The sequence below is a fragment of the Anomaloglossus baeobatrachus genome, chromosome 9, assembly GCF_048569485.1.
Source record: "Anomaloglossus baeobatrachus isolate aAnoBae1 chromosome 9, aAnoBae1.hap1, whole genome shotgun sequence".
NCBI classification, from domain to species: Eukaryota; Metazoa; Chordata; class Amphibia; order Anura; family Aromobatidae; genus Anomaloglossus; species Anomaloglossus baeobatrachus.
The window spans coordinates 38354328-38373096 of NC_134361.1; the positions used below are offsets into that span (position 1 = coordinate 38354328).

General features: G+C 46.0%; 1 protein-coding gene across 2 annotated transcripts in view; it reads left to right on the top strand.

Moving 5' to 3' along the window:
* The window catches only part of LOC142251058 (cytochrome P450 2G1-like), a 34385-nt gene extending 18501 nt beyond the window's left edge, over positions 1 to 15884 (top strand). For both annotated transcript variants that reach the window (XM_075323560.1, XM_075323559.1), the window contains exons 3-9: positions 614 to 766; positions 2302 to 2462; positions 7879 to 8055; positions 10375 to 10516; positions 11167 to 11354; positions 13639 to 13780; positions 15431 to 15884. In XM_075323560.1, the coding sequence (XP_075179675.1) occupies positions 614 to 766; positions 2302 to 2462; positions 7879 to 8055; positions 10375 to 10516; positions 11167 to 11354; positions 13639 to 13780; positions 15431 to 15612 (1145 nt within the window). In that variant the 3' untranslated portion in view covers positions 15613 to 15884. The remainder of the gene's footprint in view (positions 1 to 613; positions 767 to 2301; positions 2463 to 7878; positions 8056 to 10374; positions 10517 to 11166; positions 11355 to 13638; positions 13781 to 15430) is intronic.
* Positions 15885 to 18769: the final 2885 nt, after the last annotated feature.

An 18769-nucleotide genomic window follows, 5' to 3' on the forward strand; every position in this document is an offset into this window, starting at 1 on the left:
TTTGTGACGTACATCCGGCGTCGTTAGCGACATCGCAGCGTGTGACAGCTAGGAGCGACGATCAATGATCGCAAAAACGTCAAAAATCGTTGATCGTTGACACCTCGCTCCTTTTCATAATATCGTTGGTGGTGCATGCCGCTGGTTGTTCGTCGTTCCTGCGGCATCACACATCGCTATGTGTGACACCGCAGGAACGACGAACATCTCCTTACCTGTGTCCACCGGCAATAAGGAAGGAGGTCGGCGGGATGTTCCGACCGCTCATCTCCGCCCCTCCTCTTCTATTGGGCGTCTGTTTTGTGACGCCGCTATGACGTCACTGTGATGCCAAACGCACCTCCCCCTTGAAGGAGGGATTGTTCGGCGGTCACAGCGACGTTGTTGAACAGGTATGTGCGTGTAACGCTGCTGTAGCAATATTGTTCGCTACGGAAGCGATCACCAAATATCGCACAAACGATGGGGGCGGGTGCTATCGCTCGCAACATCGCTAGCAATCGTCAGAGATGTCGCAACGTGTAAAGCACCCTTTAGTGTAAGAATGATTAATTTTAGTAACGTTATTTGATGCTACAATATGTAAGTCAAATAATAAATTTTCTTCTTAAAGGTGTGGCAAGTACAAGTGACATGGAGATATGGCGGGCACTTCGTAGATTTTCTGTTTCCACAATGAAGAGCTTCGGCATGGGAAAAAGGAGTCTAGAGGATCGAGTTGAAGAAGAAGCTCGGTGTCTAGTGGCAAAATTAAAGAAAACAAAAGGTTCTTGCAGCAATAACTAAAAGTCATGTTTTTTTTAATCTAATGATTTTTATTAACAATCAAAAAAAAAAATCCAAAAAGACAATGGTGTGCAGTTAGTAAAATAGCTTTTATGTTTTTTGATATTTCCTGAGAAGAAAATATTTTCCAGGGATACTTGTAGATTTTATTTCTGAGTATGCACTCCAAGCCTAGAATAAAAACAAAAAAGAGCCTGTATTAAGTTAATGGATAAATAATCATTGTACATGTAAAAAACATAGGGCACTTAGGTAACATTAGTTTGATCAAAAGAGAGTAAAATCCATCCCACCGCCTCAAGCTGTACCTAATCAAGATAGGGAAAGATGCGGGCTCGGCATCTGAGCTCGTATCAAATTTGCATCAAATTCATGTTGTAGGCAAAGAGATTCTGAAACTAACCATGTTTAACTTAGATGACTGTGTGCAGCCGTTCTGACTTTAGCTAAGAATTGAGTTTAGCAGATCTGGGAGCTGTCCCCACCCACATCAGGGTCTCAATAGAGATTGTGCATTGACTGTGAGGTGTCAATCACAGAAGGGGTGTGCCAGACTGCCTTGCACGCTCAGAGGAGTTCCACCAATGTTAATCACAGAGCAATAAACTCTTTAGTTTAGATAAACAACTGCTCGCATACAGATAAGGGAAACACAGCTGAATGTTCTTTTTTAACCATTGCAGCATGATGTCCTCAGCTTACATTGCAAAATCCTGGTGACAGATTCCCTTTAACAGCTTTTGGGACACTTTGGAGACATGGCCATACCACTGATTCCATAACCAAATCAATGTAATGCTGAGGTGTTAGTGTACTTAGGATGAAGACTAAATAGGTCCAGTATTTGTACATTATGCCACCACACATCATTACCGCTTTGACATTCCGTCAGGAAGGCCTGTTGATTGCTTCATGAAACCTCTCTTAAAGGCCATTATAGTAGAAAGTTGGTAAGGGAGGCTAGAATGGAGGTCAATCTTCTTTAGCAATAAGTCTCACTTTTGTCTTGGATGCAATGAGAGCAGGAGGTTGGTCTGGAGACCACATGGTCAACTCCATGGAGATACCTTGACGAAGAAATGTCACAATGGTCCTACTCCCAGGATTATTGTGTGTGGTGGCATCATATAAGGAAATGGAAATATCTTGGAAGCAGTAATATTGGAAAAAAATCTCAAAAAAATTATAAAAACTGCGCCTCCTGGCTTAGTTAGAAGATGCAGCTCAAAGTCTCATTCCCACAAGCTCCAACATTATCTCGGGTCTTTTGACTGAAGCGCAGAGTATCATAGTGATCCATGAAGGTGTTAGTACAGTGGAGAAGAGCCGTCATCGGACCAGCGTTCTGTTGGAATGTTTGATGGTTTACATTTTTTGACCAATATATAGAACCAAAGTCAGAGGATCACCTAGTTTTGGAGCCATTTTGCCACGGAGCGGTTTACAGTTTATGTAGTCCATCATGATGTCCATAAATATCTTAACATTTCATCTGTCTTTCTCGCTATGTTCTAGAATCATTGGTGGACCCTCAACAATACTTTGGTAAAGCCGCCTGCAACGTCGTATTTGCCATCATGTTTGGAAACCGTCATGATTATGACGATACGGAGCTCCTTTATGTTATTGATTTAGTACATAAAACATTATTTCTTATCAGCTCTAGATGGGGCCAGGTAAGAACTAAGCAGTATTTTAATCCTATAAGAAGTGAGGAAATCTTTAACATTTGAGCAAGTTTTCCATGTTTACTCCTTTGGCAAATGGTAAAAGAAAATTGTGAAAGTGTTTGAGTGCATTGGAGGATAGACTCAATCCACTGGATTATATGCCAAAAAAGTGTTCCAAAAGGCAACAAAAAGGGAAAAATTAATACGTGTACTTTATTGATTGAAAAAAACATGATTAAAAACATATTTATCACAAAAGACATATAAATGGTATTAAAACCAAGATTGGCAGAGATCAGACAATGGAAGATGAAATTACTCCAAAGTATATATGCTGAATAAAAATATACTGAAAGTACAAATTCATTACAAAATGAATGAATACATAGGTAAGGATGGTTGACCTCGGGGAGATCAACATCCAACACCGCGGAGACACCATCCTTGTTCTAGTGTCACCGCGTTGTGAGACACGTGATGGTGTCTCCGCAGTGTTGCTTGTTGATCTCCCCGAGGATAACCATCCTTACCTATGTAGTCTTCTACTAGGCATTGCTCCCACTAGCCAGTTTCCTATTCCACACTGATGAGGGGCAAATACCCCGAAATAGCTGTCTGTGGATGGATACCATGTTTTGGTAAAGGCGGTTTCCTTGACTAGTGACTGCCCTTCCCATGGTTGTTCCTTCCTGGTGAAAGACCTGGCTAGTTTCCTGCCAGCGTTGAGAAACATGTGATGGTGTCTCCGCGGCTTTCTTGTTTTACAAAATGAATGAGACATGCAATCGATATGCTGAAAGTATATTGAAAAAAATACATATTATTACTCATAACTGCCAGTTTATGATTTGCCTGTATACATTTGAAACCACAAGTTTCCATCCGCTCTCTATAAAGACACATCTGCAGGTTTTTCTCACCATCTGACATGAAATCAGAATAAACCTTTCCCATTTTAGGACAGTTAGAAGCCAAAATTATGAAAAAGAGTGAGAGAGAAAGAGAGAGAGAGCGAGAAAGAGAAAAGGAGAGAGAGAACGAGAGAGAAAGAACGAGAGAGAATGAGAGAGGGAGAGAGAACAAGAGAAAGAGAGAGGGAGAGAGAACAAGAGAAAGAGAGAGGGAGAGAGAACAAGAGAAAGAGAGAGGGAGAGAGAACAAGAGAAAGAGAGAACGAGAGAGGAAGAGAGAACAAGAGAGAGAGAACGAGAAAGAGAGAGAGAACAAGAGAGAGAATGAGAGAGAGAGAGAATGAGAGAGGGAGAGAGAACAAGAGAAAGAGAGAACGAGAGAGGGAGAGAGAACGAGAGAGTACGAGAAAGAGAGAGAGAATGAGAGAGAGAACGAGAGAGAGAGAACAAGAGAGAGAGAGAATGAGAGAGGGAGAGAGAACAAGAGAAAGAGAGAACGAGAGAAGGAGAGAGAACGAGAGAGAGAACGAGAAAGAGAGAGAGAATGAGAGAGAGAACGAGAGAGAGAACAAGAGAGAACGAAAGAGAGAGAACGAGAGAGAGAGAATGAGAGAGAAAGAATGAGATAGAGAGAGAGAAAGAGAGAGAGAACGAGAGAGAGAGAGAACGAGAGAGAACGAGAGAGAGAGAACAAGAGAGAAAGAGAGAATGAGAGAGGGAGTGAGAACGAGAGAGGGAGAGAGAACGAGAGAGTACGAGAAAGAGAGAGAGAATGAGAGAGAGAACGAGAGAGAGAGAACAAGAGAGAGAGAGAATGAGAGAGGGAGAGAGAACAAGAGAAAGAGAGAACGAGAGAAGGAGAGAGAACGAGAGAGAGAACGAGAAAGAGAGAGAGAATGAGAGAGAGAACGAGAGAGAGAACGAGAAAGAGAGAGAGAATGAGAGAGAGAACGAGAGAGAGAACAAGAGAGAACGAAAGAGAGAGAACGAGAGAGAGAGAATGAGAGAGAAAGAATGAGATACAGAGAAAGAGAGAGAGAACGAGAGAGAGAGAGAACGAGAGAGAACGAGAGAGAGAGAACAAGAGAGAAAGAGAGAATGAGAGAGAGAACGAGAGAGAGAGAATGAGAGAGGGAGTGAGATCGAGAGAGGGAGAACGAGAGAGGGAGAGTGAACGAGAGAGCAAGAGAGACAGAGAGAGAATGAGAGAGTGAGAGATAGAGAGGGAAGAGAGAACGAGAGAGGGAGAGAGAACGAGAAAGCGAGAGAGACAGAGAGAGAATGAGTGAGAGAGAACGAGAGAGGGAGAAAGAACGAGAGAGAAAACGAGAGAGAGAACGAGAGAGAACGAAAGAGTGAACAAGAGAGAGAATGAGAAAGAAAGAATGAGATAGAGAGAGAATGAGAGAAAGAGAGTTTTAATTACTTTCTGCATATATCTAGGTAAATATACAGAATATCTTACACATATCTTACAATTACATATCTTACATAGATAAGGATGTATTTTAATGCACATCTGAAACACACTATTGCTTGTACTTGCGTACAATTGTTTGTGCAGCTGAATGAGGCACCTTCCGGTATCTGTAAATTGCACCCAAAGATGAACCAGTCTTGTGCAAGTCCACAATTCTCTTCCTGAGATCTTGGCTGATTTCTTTTGACTTTCCCATGATACTACACAAAGAAGCCGTGTGTTTCAGGTGTACATTAAAATACACCCACAGGTGTGTCTCTAATTAACTCAGATGTTGCCAATAAACCTATCAGAAGCTACCAAAGACATGACATCATCATATGGGCTGTCTCATATTGTTTAAAGGCATAGTACTCTTAGGCGGGCTTTACACGTTGCGACATTGGTAACGATATATCGTCAGGGTCACGTCGTTAGTGACGCACATCCGGCACTGTTACCGACATCGCAGCATGTAAACCCTAGGAGCGACAATCACCAATCGCAAAAACGTGAAAAATCGTTGATTGGTGACACATCGCTCAATTCCATAATGTCGTTGCTGCTGCCGGTACAATGTTGTTTGTCATTCCTTCAGCACCACACATCGCTGTGTGTGAAGCCGCAGGAACGACAAACATCGCCTACCTGCGTCCCGCTGGAAATGCGGAAGGAAGTGTCGCGGGCAGAGGGGCCGCGCTCGCTACGCTCGGGTCCGGGGCTGCTGCTGCTCAGTGGCTCGAGCGGTGGGCCGGAAACGGGGACTCGAGCAGCGCTCCTCGCCCACGAGTGAAAAGGGTTGGTTTGTTTTGGGGAGATAGTTCGTGACGCCACCCACGGGTTGTGGTGATAATGGGCACCACCGCTGCTGGTGACGGGGATCCCGGGAGCGATGGCAGGGAGCAGCTAGGATGTTGGTTCCCCCTCCGTGGGTAGGGGTTGGTGATCCACGGGTCCCGCAGCCGGCTGCAGTGTCTTTGCTCTCCCCGGACAGGTTGATGGTGGTTGTCTTTCCCTGCACCGTTGTAGAATGTATTGACTCCGATGGTTTCCCACTGGTAGTCCGCTCCCCGGCGTGTATGTACCGAAAGAGCCCCTTTTGCCCGCAGGCACTGGCCCTTGGATCTCTAGCCAATGGCAGTGGCTTTTTATCCTCACTGTGTGGATGGTTGCCTTCTGTCGGGTCTTGGGTGTGAGGGAACCCCTGAGGTCCCGGTCACTTTCTGATTTGACCGTTGTTGGCGGCTCCTAGCCTGGTCGGGGTCGGATGGCCTTGCCTTTGTGCTTGGTTCAGATCGGCTCCCCGGCTCGTTACCGGCGGGCCACCGCCGTCCCCAGTCCTACAGTTCCGCTGACCTGCGCCAACTCCTGCAGATGGCCACCACCGTCTGCCGACCTTGCTGACAGTGCCTGGGCTCCGACCCAGACACTAACAGTTTCTCTCCTGTCACTTTCAACTTCAAAACTCAACTAACTGCTTTTCCCGCCTCCAGGCCTGTGAACTCCTCGGTGGGTGGGGCCAACCACCTGGCTCCGCCCCACCTGGTGTGGACATCAGACCCTGGAGGAGGCAACAAGGATTTTGTTTGACTGATGTTGACTATCCAGGGGAGGGGGTGTATGTGATGTTATGTTTGTGACTACCTGGCTAGTCCAGGGCGTCACAGAAGGAGGTGGGCGGGATGTTATGTCCCGCTCATCTTTGCCTCTCCGCTTCTGTTGGTCGGCCGCTTAATGACGTCGCGGTGACGCCGAACGCACCTCCCCCTTGAAGGAGGGATTGTTCGTCAGTCACCGCTAGCGATGTCGCAGCATGTAAAGTACCCCTTAGTGTATGTAAAATTTTGACTTTGCAGAAAGTAATAAAAATGCCTTAAAACATTCTCTCTCTCTCATTATTCTGGCAGTCGTTCTCACCTCTGCTGCCATCTCTGGTTTTTGGCTCAATGCACATGATGAGAACGGACCCGGACTTCCGGTCATATGTACTATGAAGCTGGGTGTACGCAACCCAGCTTCAAACTGTTGTAGTGCGCATGACCGGAAGTCCGGAGACTTTCTGATTCATGTGCACTGAGTCAAAAACCAGTGGTGGCAGCACAGAGGTGAGCGTGACCATCCTCTGATGCTGCGCATTCATTAGCATGTTAGCACGCCCACAAGGGCCCTCAGGGGCATACTTATATGCTAAATAGGCCGACTAGCCAAGAGAACTAATGCCCCTGTGATTAATCACTGGCTTTATTAGCATATCATAAAGGATCTTAAGAAATACTTTTTCTAATGATCTCTATATCTATGCTACTATAGGCTAGAACTGTTAGGCAGGGATTAGCAATATACATCCAGAACTGCTCGTGGCTGGGGGTTCCCTTTAAGGCTGGGGCCACACGGGGGACTACTGCGATCCTCGCATGACACTTGGCTCTCGCTGACAGCACAGCGGGAGCCGAGTGTCATGCGAGTGTCACTGCGACTGAGGTCCGATCATGCGATCGGACCACAGCTGCGGGGGGCGGGCCAGCTCTGCGGAGGGGAGGGCCAGTGCTGAGGAGGGGCGGGCCGGGCCGGTGCTGAGGAGGGGTGGGCCGGCACTGCGGCGGGGAGGGAGGGAGGGATTTATCTTTCTCTCTCCTCCGTAGCCAGCTATTGCCATTCTCGCCCTGCACTCGCAGTACACCGGTGTACCGTAAGTGCAGTGCGATCTTTCTCTTGCCGTATAGACTTGAGTGAGTGCGAGAGAAACTAGGATCTCATTACAATCATAGCATGCTGCGATTGTTTTCTTGGTCTGAATAGGGCTGAGAAAATAATTGCTCGTGGGTGCTGGCACCTAGGCTAATATTGGTCCAAACGGAATGCAATGTTTTATCGCATTCCACTCGCTTTCATGCCGTGTGTCTTAGGCCTAAGAGGTGGAAAGGTAGGATTGGTGCAAGTAGAAAATTCCCTACAATTTATCAATTGCTCCATATCAATCATAAAAAGCAAATAAGGTAATCATTACTCCTGCTGATATTATGGTTTAAAACATAATTTTATTTTACTTTAGTTGAATGAGATGTTTCCTCAAGTCATGAGATTCATCCCCGGGAGACACCAGAACATCTTCGTCTTTATGAAAGAACTCTTTCACTTTGTGGAAAAAAGAGTGGAAATGAACAAGAAAACTTTAGATAAAAATAACCCCAGGGACTACGTTGATGCTTTTCTCATTAAAATGGAAACGGTAAATCACTGTGATGCATAACTTTTCTATATAATAGGTGCAATGTTGCAGAAGGTGCCACCATGGTCCTTGGAATCTCCTATTTAATAGGGACCATCCATGACCTAAAAGAACCAAAAAATTGACAAATATTTTTAAAACTTTGAGCATTCTTGCACAGATTGTAAAGACATTGAGCTGTATACATTGAAATCTTTGAGGTGTCACTATAAAAAGTGCTAAAGTATGACATCCATGTTCTGTGGTTGCATTGATAGTGACAGAGAAAAGTCAGGAGTGAGATAAGAAACTTTAGTCAAATTAGGTAAAAAACTAGGTAATAAACCTTTTCAAATAAAAGTGAGACTAAAGTATATGGATCAAAGAAAGGAAGGAGGTAGCAGAAGCAGAGTGAGAGAGAGATAGATAGACACAGAGACGATGCTGCTGGAGGCTCTAGTGTTTTATCTCTTCTGAATCCTGAATTCATAACTGCTCATTACTGTTGTGTAATGTTCCTAATGATTCTGGAGCAGCTGATGGTGTGTTATAGAGAGATAGGGAGCAGTATATGCAGGGGAAGATGTATCACTGGTGCAGCTTGTGCAGCCGCACAGGGGTCCAAGAGGTCAGTGGGCCACTTTCATCTCCAAAGAAGGTGGCATTGTAGATTATGATAAGAGTTGAGTGAACCTCAGGCTCGAGGCTTCATATTTGGGTTAGGAAAATGACGTGAAAATCACCCTGGTGAGTACTGTGCTGTGCTGCTCATATTTGACTTACATTCTGCGCTCTAAGAAAAAAAAAGCATTGGTCACCCACCTCCGGAAGTGTTTTGCTATGGCTCAAAGCAAAACATTTCCGGATGGGTGGGCAGTGTAATGGGTTTTTTTTTATAATTCTCCGCGAACAATACATCTAAGAAAGCAGAATGTAAGTCAAATTTGAGCCGATCACACACTTTCCACAGCCGCACAATGCTGCGCATCACTCAAACACCAACACAGCGCAATACTCACCAGGGTGATTTTCACATCATTTTCTGCGCCGAAACCCCAAGCCTCAAGCCTGTGGTTCGCTCATCTTTAATTATGATGAGCTATAGGACTGCAAAGAGCCAATGTATTGTTTTTGCACAGGGGAAATCTAATGTTTAGGGTTGAGAGTAGCGAGAAAATATTGTCCATTCAGAATATTTAAGACTTAAAGGGAACCTCTCACCAGATTTGGCCACTATAAGCTGAGGCCACCACCAGTGGGCTCTTATATACAGCATTCGAGCCCAGGCCACTCTGTATAATGTAAAAAAACACTTTTATTATACTCACAAAGGTAGCGGTCCAATCCGATAGGTGTCATAGTTCTCTTGTCCAGTACCTCCTCTCTCCGGTCTTGCGCCTCCTTCATCTGGCCTGGCGCCTCCTCTCTGCAGCAATCACCGTCCTCCTACCCAGCCTAGTATGGATGACTTGTCCTACGCCATCTACACAGGTCGGGAGTGCGGTACTGCGCAGGTGCACTTTAATCTGATCAAAGTATTGTAGTGCACATGTGCGGGCGGTCTTCAACTTTTCCTCGCGTGTCCACATTACAGCCAAATCTGGTGATAGGTGTTCCCTTTAAATGGTCACTCCAAAATACTAAATTATGTCCTATCCTAACAATAGGAGATAATTTACAGATCACTGGTGGATTGACTTATAGAACCCCCAGCAATCCACAAGGCCTCTAGGATCCAAGAACCGGGTTCTGCTGAGTCCTAGCTATATGGAGTGGAATTGCACATGGTCAGTCTCCACACCATTTATTGTATATGGAACTACTGGTACTACTTTTAACTGTATATTGGAGTCAACATAACTCAGCTACAGATCCTATTGTAGGGCAGGGAGCTATAGACTCACTCCCCCACCATTCTCTGTTGGTTGATGTAGGTCTTTAGTCTACAAGATGTCAGCGCCCTGGCGCCGATGGTAGAGTGTCATCACTGCAGTGCGCCACCTGTACTGGCCTAATAAAGAGAGTAGGATTCTGTCGCTCACTTTAGATGAGTCTAAAATGTAATTTATTTTTTTGTTGGTGGGGGTCGTAAGGGGTACCAAACCAGTGCCATTATCACTCTTGGAGGTGGCACTCAAGAAACATTAATACCTCTTAAAAGAGACACTCCCATAGCATTATTTGTAATAAAGGGACAGTCATGGGGTATTATTACTGTCTTACTCCGAGTGCTGGCAACCCATGCCACGCCACTGCACTGAGGTGGTAATAATAACAAAATGAATAATAATCACATAATAACAAGATACAATAGACAACTAATATTGTTCCTATTCACAGGAAAATATTAATCCCACAACTGAATTCCATATGACCAATTTGTTGTGCAGCACTATGCAGATCTTCTTTGCTGGGGTGGAGACCACCGGCACAACTCTGATCTATGCTCTACTACTTTTTATGAAGTACCCAGATATTACCGGTAGGTTAAGACTTTTACAGTCACTTGAATTCATATAATTTTATGTAAAAGGATATATTAAAGACTTGGTTTATGAGGCTAGATGAACAGATCACAACTAGCTTGTGCTTATTGCAATAAACATCAACCGGTAAAAAATTGATCATAGACCCTAGTGACAATTGATTGGTTCCAAAATCACCTCCACAAAGCGATTGTATTCTGCTGTCTTCCATCAGCAAATCAAAAAAGTCAGTGGAGCCTCTGTTAGGAGTCTAAACACAGAAACTAGCCAGATATCCCTCCGGGAAGGACCAAGCCAAGGAGTGGCTTTTTTAGGAAACCACCATAACCACCATATTAAGTGTCCCTTTTAGTCAATATCCAACTCTTTGACAAGTTGAAAGATATGACAAGGGAAATACCAAGGCCAGGTATCCATCCACAGACAGCAGTTTTGGGGTATTGCCCCTCATCAGTGTGGAGTAGGATTCTGGCCAGGTCGGAGCAATGCCTAGTAGACCAACAAGATAAACTGATCTCGGGGAGACCAGCCAGAGCTTAGGCCGGAAATAATGTTTTATTTTTTCTCTTAAAACCTTATGTATCAAGGCCGAATAAAAAAAAACCTGATAAACCCATCCATTTTCATTATTTCTCGATACTATTAGCCAAAGTCCACAATGAGATTGAGAAGGTCATTGGTCGGAACCGATGCCCAAAGATTCAAGATCGGAGCCAGATGCCGTTCACTGACGCTGTCATTCATGAAATTCAACGTTTCATAGATTTGATCCCAATGGGGCTACCACGTAAAACAACAGAAGACATTACATACAGAGGGTACTCCATACCAAAGGTGGGTATTCTAAAGGTAATATGTAATGGGATTTCCGAGTTATCAATGGATTTTCAGAATACGGAAATTCTGTGCCATTAAATGCAAATCACAGGAAAGGATCACACAGTTCCCATTAAGATCAATGTGTCATGTCTGGGATTTGATGCGACAGCCTCCTGTGCTGTGGTCTGTTTCCCTCTCTACTAGTGATGAGCGGATTCACAGATAACCGGGACCAGTGGATCAGTGGACCAGTGTTTTTTAAATCCGGATCCAGGCAGGATTCCGGTCCCCATATAAGTCTATGGGGATCCAGAATCCGGCGATTAAAAATTGTACTGCTTTCCCCGCCCACTGTTGTCTGTGATTTGGTTACAGTCAGAAGTGCCCCCACCCTGATTGACAGCGTATGTGACAGTTCCAATCACAGATGCTATGTGCTTCTACTGTGGTATAAAAATAAATAAATAAAATATTTCCCATAGGTTCCCCCCATATTATGATACCCAACACAGATAAAGCTTATGACTACAGGCTGCACCCCCCAGATATATGCTTATCTTGGCTGTATATCAAAATAGGAGTGAGCACATGCATCTTTTTTTAAAAAAAAAAAAAAAAATAATAAAAAAAAATGGCGTGTGGTCACCCTCAATTTTGATACCCAGCCAAGATAAAGCACGACAGCTGGAGGCTGGTATTTTCAGACTGGGGAGGCCCATTGTTATTGAGCCACCACCTATCTTAAAAATAGCAGCCTGCAGCTGCCCGGTATTGTCGCATCAGTTAGATGTGACAAGCCCGGCACTTTACCCGATTGCCCTGGTGCAGTGACAATTGGGGTCAATTTTATTGTCTCTCTCCGTGGCTGCTGCTGATTCACCATTTCTGTTATGTTAATTTAGAAGTTGTGACTGGCACAACCCTATCAGGTGAGTGGGTTTTTCCTACACTTACCTGTTACCCTACCGGGTAAGACCCTATATGTGCTTTCCTCCACAGTTTTTCTCTGTAATTGGGGTAATATAAGAGGTTAATGGCAACCCACAGCTGCCACTAAGCCCTCGATTAGTAATGAGGAGGTTCTATGAGACCCCCTCATTACTAATCAGTAAGTGAAAGTAAATAAGCCAAACGCTGAAAAAATCCTTTATTTGGAATCAAGTACAAAAAAACACCCTTTTTCACCACGATATTAACCCCCAAAACACCCCTGCAGGTCCGACGTGATCCTGTTTGTACTCTGTTTCTCCTGCCAGATTATAACTTTTGTTTTACCTTATTTTACTCTGCACCTTCCCCCCGATTCTTTAGGAGGTACATGGAACTCTTGATGGCCGCTTAGGGAGCAAGGGTCCGACTGGTCATCTAAGTCATCAACTTAGGTTTGTTACAGTCTGAGCAGGGACCTTTGGGGACTGTGCAGCTGGGACCTCTAGTCTGTACAAGAACCCGGGTAGGTCAGGTGTAGTAGTTTTAAGTAAGATCTTATTTACCGTTATTTCCCACGTGTGCACTTTAGTGCGCATAACATTAAGAAATCCTTCACATAGACACTCTTAGGGGTACTTTGCACACTACGGCATTGCAGCTGCGATGTCGGTGAGGTCAAATCGAAAGTGGCGCACATCCGGCGTCACTCTTGACATCGTAGTATGTGAATCCTTTTTGATACGATTAATGAGCGCAAAAGCGTCGTAATCGTATCATCGGTGTAGTGTGCGACATTTTCATAATTTTGCTGCAGCGACGGTACGATGTTGTTCCTCATTCCCCTGCGGCAGCACACATCGCTGTATGAGAAGCTGCAGGAGCAAGGAACATCTCCTTACCTGCGGCACCGCGGCTCACGCCGACTATGCGGAAGGACGGAGGTGGGCGGGATGTTTACGTCCCGCTCATCTCTGCCCCTCCGCTTCTATTGGCCGCCTGCCGTGTGACGTCGCTGTGACGCCGCACGACCTGCCCCCTTAGGAAGGAGGCGGGTCGCCGGCCAGAGCGACGTCGCAGGGCAGGTAAGTGCGTGTGAAGCTGCCGTAGCGATAACGTTCGCTACGGCAGCTATCACAAGATACCGCTGCTGCGACGGGGGCGGGGACTATCGCGCTCGGCATCGCTGCCATCGGCTTGCGATGTCATAGTGTGCATAGTACCCCTTAGGTGACAACGTCTACTTTGGCTTTAAATGGAGGTCCCCAAAAAGGGACCTTTCTCTTTTAAAGATGAATACTGTAATAAGGCATTTAAATATGGGGTTTCCAAATCATACAGCCCCTCTAAACTAAAATGTTTTATATTCCAGCACACCAATGTGTTTCCAATGTTGTCCTCGGTACTAAAAGACCCCGTCTGTTTCCCGTACCCAAATGAATTCAACCCCAAAAATTTCCTGGATGAAAATGGGGAATTTAAAAAGAATGACGCCTTCATCCCCCTGTCTGCAGGTATGCTGAGATATAAAGTGATTGTGTGTATGGTGTGAATTTTGAAGTGTAAATTTTCAGTCCGTAGAGAATTTGCTGTTGGAACATATTTCTCCTAATTAGGATTTCAGTTAAAGTGCTCTAAAAGAAAAGGTGCTCTCCTGATAACAAATAAACTAACACAAATAAAAAACAATAACTAAAGGAAATGGTCACACCTCTGCTCATCCTTTCTTTCTGATCCAATACTGGGGAAACTAAGGGTACTTAGTTCAGAAGAGGCTGCTCACACTGCTGTCCACCCTGTCAATCTGATCCAATACTGGAAATACCAGGGATGCTGCGGTAAAACCCGCTTTACACATGTCAATTTGTCATGCGATCACATGAGCGATCGCACCCACCCCCATCGTTTGTGCGGGACGGGCAATTTGTTGCCCGTGTCGCACAAAGTCGGAAACCCCCGTCACACGTACTTACCTTCCAAACGACCTCGCTGTGGGCGGCGAACATCCACTTCCTGAAGGGGGAGGGACGTTCGGCGTCACAGCAATATCACACAGCGGCCGCCCAATAGAAGCGGAGGGGCGGAGATGAGTGGGACGTAACATCCCGCCCACCTCCTTCCTTCCTCATTGCCGGCGGGACGCAGGTAAGCTGTGTTCGTCGTCCCCGGGGTGTCACACGGAGCGATGTGTGCTGCCTCGGGGACGACGAACAACCTGCATCCAGGAATTGACCGAGATTTAGAAAATGAACGATGTGTCAATGAGCACCGATAAGATGAGTATTTCTGCTCGTTCACCGTCGCACGTAGCTATCACATGCTACGATATGTCAAACGATGCCGGATGTGCGTCACTTACGACGTGACCTCAACGACATATCGTTAAATGTATCGTAGCGTATAACGGGCCCTTAAGACTAGGCTGCTCACACTATTGTCCACCTTGTCAACCTGATTCAATGCTGGAAATACCAGGGATGCTGAAATACGTAGAGGATGCTCACACTGCTGTCCACCCTGTCAATCTGATCAAATACTGGAAATACCATGGATTTTGAAGTAGGAAGAGGCTGTTCACACTGCTGTCCACCCTGTCAATATGATCCAATACTGGAAATACAAAAGATGCTGAAGTAAGAAGAGGCTGTTCACACTGCTGTCCACCCTGTCAATCTGATCCAATACTGGAAATACCAGGGATGCTGAAGTAAGGAGAGGCTGTTCACACTGCTGTCCACCCTGTCAATCTGATCCAATACTGGAAATATCAGGGATGCTGAAGTAAGGAGAGGCTGCTAACACTGCTGTCCACCCTGTCAATCTGATCCAATACTGGAAATATCAGGGATGCTGAAGTAAGGAGAGGCTGCTAACACTGCTGTCCTCCTTACTCCTTACACTGCTGTCCATCCTGACTATCTCATCCAATACTGGGGTGCAGAGATAAAAGGAAAAGCAACAGTTAAGATTATAGCATTATCAGGAGAATGTTCATATGGTAGACAGCTATCTCTCTAGCCTCCTCCATTTCCATGAACTAGTCTAGTCTTAGTATTTATGTTCTCAATGGAGAGAGAGTTATATCTTATCATTGATGTTTCGTTGGATGAATATGTTGTGACAGGTGGATTTCGGTGACACTGTACATTTTAATTCTTCTCCAGGTAAAAGAATATGTTTGGGAGAAAGCCTTGTCCGAATAGAACTGTTCATTTTCTTAACTACCATCTTACAAAACTTTGACTTGAAGCCGTCAGTGACTCCGGAGCACTTGGATATCACACCCGACGTATCCGGGCTGGGAAATATTCCAAAACTGTTCACAATGGCTTTTATTCCTCGTTAAATAGCATTTTTTCTCTTTAGTACATTGTGCTATCCCATTCTTTATGCTGTCTTGAGTTAAGTCTGTACCAAATCTGTTAGTATACACTTACTCACTTTTAGAGGAGTCGTTAGTTGACTAAGGTTGATGAACGTGGACGATTTCAACCATTACCAATGTTCATAAAATGAACTATAAATTGTTTAACCATCCAGACAGACCGCCATCATCTGAAAGGAAGTCATCAATGTTTAAAACTCACCAATTACTCAGATTTTCCTATATAACCTAAAGCCAGTGCTATACTGGCACTATCAGGCTGATTCTATACATACCTGTAGTTATCAGCTCGGATGTATAGGTTTTGAAACACAAGCAAGTAAAGTTTGTAAAATCAGCAGCTTGTTGAGTGACAGCAGCTGCCGATCAGCTGATAGCTGGAGAGGGTATTCATAGTTATCCCCTCCCTCTGTTACTTATGCTAATTCTATTATACAATCATTTTACTTTGTGACTAGAAGGACCAGTGCTGATGTCATACCCATGTGAACAGAAGCGGTGGCGCCTCAGCCAACAAAAAAATAATGTTGCTCCCTGGTATCAGCTATGTTGGCTGAGGCCCCGCCCCTTCTGGTCACATGGGTGTGACATCAGCACAGGTCCTATAAGTCACAAAGTAAAACAATTCCATAATAGAATTAGCATAAATAACGGGGGAAGGGTATAACTATGAATACCCACCCCAGCTATCAGCTGCTGTCATTCAAGAAGCTACTCATTTTACAAACTTTACTTGCCTGTGTTTCAAAAGCTATACATCCGAGCTGACAACTAAAGGTATGTACAGAATCAGCCTGATAGTGCCAGTATAGCACTGGCTTTAGTTTGTATAGGAAAATCCTGGTGATTGGACTGCCCTTTAACATATTTTTATTTTATTTTTTTTTTGTTTATACTAAATAATCTTTGTGCAATGTCAGTTCCTTGCTCCTTTTCATCCAACATGCATATCAACCAATATCTTTAAAAACACCTATATGGAGATACACGAGTAGACAGCTAAAGTAGAATAAAAATTAATGTAAATCTTTATTAACAATCTATTTAAAAACAGATTTAAAAATATGGTGATAGTCACTAAGAAAACAAACATTCTGGATCACATCACCCATAGCAGATAAGGGATATGTATGTGTCGCGGGCGGGGAGGAGGGTGTCAGCACACCGCGCTCACCCCTTCTGCTCGGGTCCGGCAGCTGCTCAGTGGTGGCTCGAGCCGTAGGCCGGATCCCGGGGGTTTCCTCGAGCGGCACTCCTCGCCCGTGAGTGAAAGGGGGGTTGTTTGGGGTGTTGGGATAATGTCCGTGACGCCACCCACGGTTGTGGTGATGTGTAGCACCACCGCTGCTCAATGCGGGGATCCCGGGGATGGTGATGGGGAGCAGCCAGGTGTTGTGTTGCCCCTCCGTGGGTAGGGGTTGGTGATCCCGGGGCCCGGTGATGGCTTGTGAGGTGCAGGGCCTGGTGGGCGCAGGGACGCGGGGGCAGCGCTGTGCCTTGCGGCACTGTGGTACTCACTCAGCCTGAGACGTGACACAGTTTGTACGGTAAACCAACGGCTGGTAGGACGGTCCCACAGACGGCTGCTTTGCTTCCCCGGCAGGTGACGGTGATGTCTCTCTTCCCTGCACCTGTATGTACAGATGGTTGCGATGGGTCCCCACCGGTAACCCGCTCCCCGGCTTCAAGCTGGGCCGGAGGAGCACTACACTTTGCCCGCAGGCGCTGGCCCTCAGAGACTGGTGCCCTGGCGGTGGCGGTGCCTCTGTTGTACAGGTTGGACTGTTGCCTTCAATCGGGACTTGGTTGTTGGGGGAATCTACGTCCCCTTCACTGACGGATTCGGCAAATTTGGCGACTCCTAGCCTTGCCGGGGTCTGAGAGGCCCCTGCCCTGGTGCTGACTGTCTTTCGGAACACTGCTCCAGACCACCGGGCACACAGCCAACGGGGTCCTTCCAGGAACTTCCAAACGGTCCCCCTCCGGACAGTCACCGCCGTCGCTGACCTTGCTGTTCTGGCCCTACACAAAGCTGGGCTCTCAGGCTTTCCTTTCTTCTTGTCACCTCACTTGCTTTTCTCCTTTACCACTTCTCTCTCTTTACTTTCACTTAGGTGTTTACACTTGCCCTCCCTGGGCTCTAACTTGTTTACACAAGCTCGCCCTGAGCTCGACTGCTTCTCTACTCAAGCCCTGCCTGGGCTAATCTGCCTGACACTTCCTGCCTCCAGAGCTGTGAGCTCCTTGGTGGGCGGAGCCAACCGCCTGGCCCACCCCCTGGTGTGCATCATCAGACTCCTGGAGGAAGGCAACAAGGATTTGTGGTTCAGCTTTGATGTGCCTACCTGGGGTGTGGGGTGTGGTGGTGTGCGACCTGTGTCCCCTGGCTTGCCCAGGGCGACACATTCCCCCTTAGCAAAACGCAGACCGTCCGCGGGCTGCCGTCCTACACCGGTTTTATTTTTCTGTAAAAGGGATAACAGGGTTAAACAAACATAAATAACATTTTTAATAAATCTTCCAAAGACGGGAGGCACATTTTACTTTTAACGTTTCAACGGTATACGGTCACGGTTTCCGCTCTCTCCCACCCAAGTAACCTGGCCCTGATGCTGCCCCTAAAGCCCAGGCAGCACCCCTTGACCCACAGTCCAGCACACGGTACCCGAGCGGGATCTGTCCTTCCCTCCAGAGGGTAGCCACCGGTTCCTTTGGTGGCTGGGCCCTGGCCTGCTCTGCTCAGGGCCCTCCCTCCAACCTGCCTCTCCGGAGGCGGCCTGCGGAAACGGTAACGGTACCCAACATATTTACAAGCCACTAACGTTTGTGGTTGCCCGCAAAGTTCACGGGCTTGTCCATGGATAGTTCCCATGCATTTTTAAACGGTCCCCACGGGGACAACGGTGCCGGCTCCGGCCGGTTCAATCACAACAGACAATCTGGTGAAAACTCGGTAATCATCATTTTTCTTATCATTGCAGAACTTTCAAACTTTTCAAACAAGCAACAACACTCTTTTACATTTGCGGACCCCTTTTACTCATAGAATGGTCTCCCTGTACCTAAGTGGGGGTCTACCTAGGTTGGAACGGGTGGACCTTCGGAGCCCGGTGTCAGT